This window comes from Primulina eburnea, chromosome 10 (assembly GCF_022965805.1).
Source record: "Primulina eburnea isolate SZY01 chromosome 10, ASM2296580v1, whole genome shotgun sequence".
In the NCBI taxonomy this organism is placed as follows: domain Eukaryota; kingdom Viridiplantae; phylum Streptophyta; class Magnoliopsida; order Lamiales; family Gesneriaceae; genus Primulina; species Primulina eburnea.
Window position 1 is genome coordinate 34480563 of NC_133110.1, and position 8563 is coordinate 34489125.

At 37.8% G+C, this 8563-nt stretch overlaps 2 protein-coding genes across 4 annotated transcripts; one reads left to right on the forward strand and one right to left on the reverse strand.

Annotated features, from left to right (window-relative positions):
• Nucleotides 1-299: 299 nt before the first annotated feature.
• Nucleotides 300-5614, forward strand: LOC140803349 (uncharacterized). 3 transcript variants are annotated; one of them, XM_073159200.1, is made up of 6 exons: nucleotides 300-417; nucleotides 1163-1344; nucleotides 2672-3755; nucleotides 4051-4128; nucleotides 4232-4377; nucleotides 5016-5613. In XM_073159200.1, exons 2-6 carry the CDS (start codon nucleotides 1168-1170, stop codon nucleotides 5280-5282), a joined length of 1752 nt encoding a protein of 583 aa, XP_073015301.1. In that variant the 5' UTR covers nucleotides 300-417; nucleotides 1163-1167; the 3' UTR covers nucleotides 5283-5613. The 3 variants fall into 3 exon arrangements, with proteins under 3 accessions (XP_073015301.1, XP_073015303.1, XP_073015302.1); XM_073159202.1 differs by having other exon boundaries at nucleotides 4238-4377; XM_073159201.1 differs by lacking the exon at nucleotides 300-417 and adding an exon at nucleotides 449-566 and having other exon boundaries at nucleotides 5016-5614.
• Nucleotides 5615-5990: 376 nt separating this feature from the next.
• Nucleotides 5991-7899, reverse strand: LOC140803919 (adenine/guanine permease AZG2-like). Its single transcript, XM_073159760.1, has one exon. It carries the CDS (start codon nucleotides 7750-7752, stop codon nucleotides 6160-6162), a length of 1593 nt encoding a protein of 530 aa, XP_073015861.1. The 5' UTR covers nucleotides 7753-7899; the 3' UTR covers nucleotides 5991-6159.
• Between the last annotated feature and the right edge of the window lie 664 nt (nucleotides 7900-8563).

An 8563-nucleotide genomic window follows, 5' to 3' on the forward strand; every position in this document is an offset into this window, starting at 1 on the left:
GATGGGTCAACCCTACCCATATTCACAATAAAATGTAATACTCTTAGCATAAAAAGTAATACTTAGTCATGGATGACCCAAATAAGAGATCCGTCTCACAAATACGATCCATAAGACCGTCTCACACAAGTTTTTGTCTAAAAAGTAATACTCTTAGCATAAAGTAATATTTTTTCATGGATGACTCAAATAAAAGACTCGTCTCACAAATACGATCTGTGAGACCGTTTGACACAAGTTTTTGCCTAATTTTTAAGAGGGTAAAAAGCGTAAAGTTATCATAAGCTTCGCCAAATCAATTGCCAACAGTTTTCAAAGAGAGAGAGGACAACGATGATTGGGAGGGAAACGCTGGGACGAGTTCCGAAAACAGTGCTAGCGGTCTGCCTGGGCACCACGTGAACAGTGAACTGAAAGGTTTCTCTTTTGCCTTCATTCCCTCCATTTTCGAACAATCGTTTCGATTTCTCGGCCTCATTATTACGATATTTCGAAACATCGCCTGTTCTTCTTCTTCTCGACAACTGTCTTTTTTCGAAGGGGAGTTTTTGTGTAGCTCGGTCTAGGTTGTGGTTTCTCAAGGCTCCATACCTATTTTCATGCATGCTCGGTTTGATTTTCTCCTTTTTTTTACGATTTTTGATGTGGGTTTTCTGCAAGAAAGCTTTATTCTGTTTTACGTGTGACTGTACGGTAATCTTTATGTGTTTAAACGAGGCCAACAGGGCTTATTACGATCATTCTTGGTTCTTCAGCACCTTATACCTTAATTTGTTTGATATTTGTGGTCGAATCTCTTGCATTCTTTAGTTTGGGTGTATTGGTTGTGCGTTTTAGATTTGTACGACGTTTGTTTACCTTTTGTTTTCCTGCAAATGAGATGGACTTTCTGTAATGGAAAAACATGAATGCGTGATGAAGGTAGAGTTAATTAACGTGGAGTTTTCCGGTTTATGGTAATTTGAAAGTGTGTCTTAGAAATCACAGAAATTATTGATAACCTTGATCTATGGTGGCAACGGTAATATTTTCCATTTAAGGAAATCTATGTAATAGCTCTTTTTCTTGGATTCTTAGAACCACTCCTTGGACTACGTCTTGACCTTATTTGACTTTTCTTTTAATTTTTTTTATCTTTTTCAAAGCAAATTATGTTCTTCAGGTAATATGCAAAATCGAGGCAAAAGCAAGATTGTTGGACATATGTTTCACAGAGGGATAGCTGCATGTGATGAGTGCACCAAAAATTGCTTAAAAATCCATCATCCAGAGCAGAGAGGCCCTTCATCCACTGTCAGTCGGTTTTTCAAAATCATGCACGGAAAGCATTGGTCTGATTTTCTGGTACTTAGAGATATTTCTTACCTATTGTTATACACACGATTTATCTGTATTGTTTTACTGCCTATCATAAATTTAAAAGGTTGAATCTGAAATTCTTCATTGATGATCGTTGGTTCTTCTAGTGTTGTCACTGTTTCTTCCTAATACAAAGGTGAAGGCTGTGTATATGTATATATACCTTTTATTTTGGTATATTTGCAATAGAAGACCTGAAATTGTGCAGTCATAGTTTGCTTGGGTTACTTAACATGTCCCACGGTAAAAATCCATGTATTGCCGGTGGGAATACTAGTTATTGAATTTAAACATTTTGTACCTTCGTTCCTCTTTCTAGGAGTGTTTTTGGAATTGTAGCAGTTCTACTAGCTATTCCTAACATCAGTTTGGCGTTTATACATTTTTAATTTGTACTTTTTGCATAGTGCTTTGTACTAGACACCGCAACAAGAAACTTTGCTTACCATTTATTTCTATTCAAATGAACTCGTGTCATGGATTCCACGCGTGAGTTATGATTAATGAATTTTTTTCATGTGTATATCACATAGTTAAGCAGTTGTAAATATTTCCAGACAACTTTACTACTCCTGATCAGTTAGCGTTTTTATTTTTTATTTTTATGGATATAGATTTTATTCTTTACGGTAGAAGAGTTCATGATACCTGACCACTAGTGCAGGCACTACTAAAACTGTACCAACACTTTGGCACAGTGTGATACTAAAAGCTAAAAGCCAAAGGTGAATAATGACACCAATGGCTCATGGAGCTTAAGTCTTAGCAGCGAAGCCAAGAAGGCACCTTTTTAGATTCAAGCATACAAATGCACATTCTACCTGGACGTGACAACAATTCTTATTTTGGACATAGTTAAAACAATTTGAATAAATTCAGCTTTAGTTTTGGCCTGTCACGAATATGAACCCCGTGAAGGTATGAGCAGAAGCAACAATTTTTATCTTAGTTTATCACAGTGAAATGTGTGCATATTTAGACAGGTAAAAGCCAATGTTATTAAGTACTTCATTAAGTTCAGGTTTTTGACAGAGCTCATTTTTAGTGCCTGCCTTTGAGTTGATTGATGGCTTAAGATGGAAGGCTCTAACAATGTTCCTGAGCCATACACCTAGTCACAACCTCTTCTCCTTTAAAAAACATTTAGAAGCTTGGATTTATGACGGAAACCTTTGGAGGATAGTGCACACCCATAGTGTATTTTATATGATTAGCGTGTGCAACTGATGACTTGAGTGGGATTAAACACGTAAAATGTCCACAACTTCATTTTATCTTTGACTTGATGGGAGTTTATTTAACTCATTTTCAGTTTTTGCCTCCCAAATTTGCTCGAGATGTGAGAGACTTGGTTGGTCAAAAAACTCAGATTGAGGATTCAAATGGGCAGAAATGGACTGTACGATTTTCACATGTTGATGATCTGCTGGTCTTCCAGGAGGGGTGGCACAAATTTGTTGAAGACCATCAATTGGAACATGGTGAAATGTTGGTGTTTAACTATGTAAAGCACAGGCACTTTGTTGTTGAAATATATGGACTAAGTGCATGTGAGATAACAGACTTCAACAGGGGAAGGAAACTTCAAAGGAAAAGATCCAGGAGTGACCAGGGTACAGTCTTTCATGATGAACCACATCAGATAAGGAACAAGCAATTCACTACATTTAAAAACAGTGGGGATCCTTCTTGTATGCTCGACAGAGATTCTGGAAAATATGATGTAGAAGATAGAGAGTTTTTGTTTGATTTATCAAAATTTGAGATGGGGAAAAATTCGTCTGTTGCTGAGAAATCTGAGACTTCTTTAGACAGAAATATCACCCATGTTGAGACCCTAATTAGAGAGCAGGTTGAAGTTGTGAGGAATGACACCCAAATGTCTATGCCACTAAAAGATAAGAAAAATAACCATTTGTATGGCATTTCAACTGATGCTTTCCAAACCGAACCTTCAGGTGATAGTAATTCCAGCAAAGATATGCCCTATGATGTTTCCAAATTCCAGGTTGGTGAGACAGAGAATAACTCATCGCTTGGCATTTCCAGTGATGCACTCCAAAACAAACATTCTGGTAATAGTGACTCAAGCAAAGGCATACCAGATGACGTTTCCGAATTTCAGGCTGGTAAGATGGAGAATAACCGTTTGTATGGCATTTTCAGTGATGCACTCCAAAAAGCGCCTTCTGGTAATAGTGACTCCCGGAAAGGCATGCCAGATGTTATCAAATGCGGAACTGGTGTGACGAATAACTATCGGTCATATGGTATTTTCAGTGATGTATTCCTAGCAAAATCTTCCAATAATAGTGATTCTGGCAAAGACATGTTCGACGACGGTTCTAAATTCCAGACTTTTAAGAAAAGTGTTTCCCCTCCTTTTATTGCTAGAGGTAGTTCCTCTTAACTTCTCACTTTATTTATTAATCAATTATTTGGTACATCAAGAAATAACCGTGTCTTGCATCAGATATGAAAACTCCTTGTATATGCAGTAGTCTGTTAGCTGAGAGCGATTATTCCTTAAACTCCAAGTTTTGTGATGCTTCAGTCACTAGTTCCATGCTCAAGGATCCATGTGTTTGTGTTTTTTTGTTATGCCCTCCAGTACATTTTCAAGAAATTGGAGTTCATGTAATTTAAAGTTGATATATAATCTTTGTATTGGTTTCATTTCAAACTAAACAGGTAAATCGGCTGCTACATTTAAGAAAGAGGTGGTGGAATTGGGAGAGGAAGTTTATGGTTTTCCTCTTGTATCTAGTGGTGCGTTATAGTTTGTAATCTTCTACCATTTTATGATTTACTGATATATGCTTTTCACACTCATACGCGGAGCTTATTAGTTTCATCTAAAATTGATCGGAAGATGCAGGAATAGCATCAACTTTTGGAATGAAACACGGTCAAATTCCGTCTCCCATTGTAAAAACCGAACCTGACATGGTTGATGTTTTTGTCCCAGCAGTAGCCACTAGTCCCTTCTCAGCAGAGGTGAAAAGCCTAGCGTTCCTGGTACGATTTTTCATTTTGAAAGATACTTCTTTCTCTTCACTATTCTCCATATATGGAGGCATTGCTGTCTTTTTTCAACAGGAAGTGGAAAAAGTTTGTCAAAAATATTCACCCTTGATGGCCCTCTATGTTTGATAAACGATAATGTGATAAATGTGCGGTGTTATAGGTGGTCTAATAAAGAGTCATTCATCATTTGTTCAAATGTGGAAGTAGGAACTGGCTTAAAAGTAAATCCCCAATTTCTCTGTCCTTTAATTCCCTAAAAGAAACCTAAATAGATGGCCGGGGAGCTATATTTGCCTCTACTAAACTATGTGGTTATCTATGTTAGACATCAATTGAAATAATCGTATAATCTTGAAAGATTTTAGTAGTAACGGAGCTATTAGCAGTAACTTCTGGTACAACAGTGGTTGTTGATTGCTCGATACTCTTATGGATAGAACATAAGCCAGGCCTAGCTTGTTTTCTAAACCACATGGTTTTAATGTACAGTTATTGGCTACTTCCACATTTTTTCCCCTTATAATTTTGTTGGGTTTAATTTATGTTCATAAAAGGTTTATTTTCTCTGGATTATATCATATTTTCCATCTTTTTTTATTGGTCCTCAACTCTCCTTTGTTCTTTCATAGGAGCTGCCATTGTGCATGCCTTCAATTCAGGGGAGAAGAGAGCGAGGACGTGGGAAAGTTGTCTATCTTAAAAATTCATCTACAAGGCTCTGGCCTGTGCTGTATCCTGGTAAATCATTTGTTAAAGCGTTTACTGACGGGTGGAAAACATTTTGCAGAGGAAACAACATCAGGGCCCGAGATGTATGCAGTTTTCAACTTGAGACACATATGCCATGCGTTTTTAAAGTTATCATCCGGAAAGCTGGCCTATCATCTGAGTGGTGATTTAAGGTTTTTGTTTTGCAGTATCAGCCAGATCTTCTAAACAAACTTTAGTCTTTTGTAGCCTTGTAGGATATCTGATTCCCCCCAGAAACTGGGAAAAAAATTCCGGGTTATGATCATGAACGGACGAACGTTCCATGTCTCAGACCGTCTATGTTCGATGGTAGTCTGTGTAGGCTATGGGAAGAAATTGTTTTGCGAAGTAATCTGTATGTGACGTGTGAAGCGCTTTTTTGTGCATACTTGTGAGGTGAATATAAATGAAAGTTGTCCATATTAAGGTGGGTGAGTGGTTATGCAAGAATCGACCAAACTAGGGGAAAAGTGGGAATGGCATCTATTGAAGTAGTAATAAAACTTGGCTTTTAAGACTTGTCTCAAAACATGATACATTAGAAGGCTAGGATGATTTATCTGATATTATATCACAAATATTTCGAACCAATATTGACTTTGCCCATATCAAATTTTCTTTTCCAAAATTAATACCATTATTTTCTTTTTAAAAAATAGTATAGAATATAACAAAAATCAAATTTAAACATTAATAGCAAGTAAAAAATTACTCTGATATCATTAGTTCATATTAAATTTACATGTATATAAATATAATTCTGTATTGAAGTTTAGTTTGCCATGTTGAAAACAAAAAAGCGAATCATTTTTTAACCATATTTAATATAATAATTTGAACAAAGCCAAACCAAATAAAAAATCAAAGTTTGTGATCGAAACTCATCATGTAGAAATCAAAGAAATGCGCTAGTTCCCTTGAGCGGTCCTCCCTAATTACACATCTCAAGGTGACTTGTGCATCTTTTCACAAAGCTCAAACAACAAAAAAAAGTACCATAACACAAATCTTATATTAAATTTCTCATACGATTTCAAGATTATGTTTTGTTCCGGCCACCGTCGCGGACACCTGATTTTGCTCCTCCACCACCACTTTTCTCATCTCAATCATCCACTGGATCCACCCCACAAAACAATCATAAATCCCAAGTGCAATATATATCCCAATCCCTCCCACAATCCCATTTGAAATGGAATATGTTAAAGGCATTATTAGCATGGTAACAAATGCTGGCACAGCTTCTTTAATGTTTCCCCAATCAATATCTTTCACCACTTTCATCATTAGCACCCCTACAATCACTAGAGATGGACCTATTGCCCATGGTGGCACATTGGCAAACATAGGTGTGAAGAATATAGATAGTCCAAAGTATATTCCGATGAACAATGCCGTAAGACCGGTCCTACCACCTTCTCGAATCCCAGAAACTGACTCGATATAAGTGGCGATTGGCGAAACTCCTAGCATGGACCCCAAGATTGTGGTGCCCGCATCAACCATGTATGCGGAGTACTCGCCCTCAAATTCGCCTTCCTCATTGACAAACTCTCCTATCTCTGCCATTGTGTACAATGTACCTGTAGTGGCCAGCACATCAACATACAACAATGTCACTAGGGCTATCCAAACTTCACTAGTGTTGAAGTTTGTGAAGCTAATGGCCCCTAAAGTGGACTCAATCTTGTGGAAATCCATGACTTTCTTGAAATACTCATAGTTTGAGTTTCCTTGTGGTGTGTATGGGAAAATTGTCACACTAGTTCCTCTGATCCATGACACTAGTGTAACAAAAAGCATGCCATATATCATGCTAACTTTGACATTTTTCATTAGGCCATAGCATATGATGAGGAAGCCGGCCAAGCCGAGCCAAAATGTCGGGCTTTGCATCGTTCCTCCGATGCACTCTCCCGTGGTTGGGTTCGAGTCTTTGCAAGCAGCGACTGTTACGAGAGTCGCAGCATCTGGGCCGATGAGGCCCAATCCTTGGTGGGCCTGTAGGCCCACAAACGCGATGAACAGCCCAATGCCAGCCGCACAGGCTAGCCTCACTGACTTAGGGATCAGCCGAGCCAGTTTGGCACGAAGCCCGAAAACAGCTATGGCAAGAAATGCACATCCTTCTACCAAGACCACAGCCATGGCTGTCTTGTATGACATGGACCCAGAACCATGGAATCCAACTAAATTATAGGCCAGGAAAGCATTTGGGCCCATTCCAGGAGCCAGGCCAAGCGGGAGGTTTGCAAATAAGCCCATTGCAAATGACCCAATCATAGAAGACAATGCAGTGGCAACAATAAGATCACTCTTGAGTTTTGCAAGGCATTTTTGGTAGCCTACATTAGGCTTCATCACACAGTCCGGACTCGCCGCTTGACCCAACTCCACCGTACAATCGAAAACGGAGCACAACCCACCAGAATCCGCCAAGATGGTAGCGTTCACGGTGATAATGTATGCCATCGTGAGAAACGTTGTCGTCCCAGCTTGCCACTCTTTGGTAAAAGAAGTCTTTCTTGATTCCAACTTGAAAAACTTACCAACTTTGCTCTTTGAAAATGCTTCATCCAAACCTCTTTGCACATTTGCACACAACTTTCTCCCCATTTGAGTGTTATTTTGTGTTTCACTTTTTCTTTTTGTTATGCTCCAAGTGTTTTGTTAAGTAGGTATATATGTGTATGTAGAATTTGGGCAGTCTTATTATGAGATTCTCATGCATTATTATGGGGAGGAATTTTTTTTTAATTTTTTTAATGTAAATATGATGTAATAAAGAATCTTGATTGTATGGATATGTTATTCAACAGTAATAATATGGTTTCATGCGGACTGACTGGTTGAATATGCAGGCATTACAAAACAAAAGGCAATCATTTATTTTAAGGAAATATAGTATGAGTAAAGTTGGTAGGCATAATTAAGGCTGCATTCTTGTATTAGTTAATAAGTGTACTTTTTCAAACTTTTATTTACTTTAACATTCTATATTTCCAATAATGCTGCATTTAAGTTGCCACTAATGACTTTTGTTCCCACCGTGATTTAACCTATAATGTCACATTATTCAACATACTTTGATGAATTGTGGGATTGTTTAAGGTTCAAATTTGAATTGATTGATTACACAAGAGTACTAATACGCTCTTGAAAGAGCGCTTGGATGAGACGATGGAGGATACATGTGTGGGGACCCGGACGCTAATCAAGTTCTTAATCATCATTGGGACTAATTAATCAATTACAACAGGGTCTAAATTTTTTTTTTTTTCAAAATGCGGAACGTAGTGACATACAACATATATACATATCAGTATATAAAATACAAATCCTGTATTTCAACATTTATTCAAACTAGGGTTTAAAACTAAAGGCAAGTGTTTAACCCTACATCTAGTCCAAGTCCGGTGCCACCACT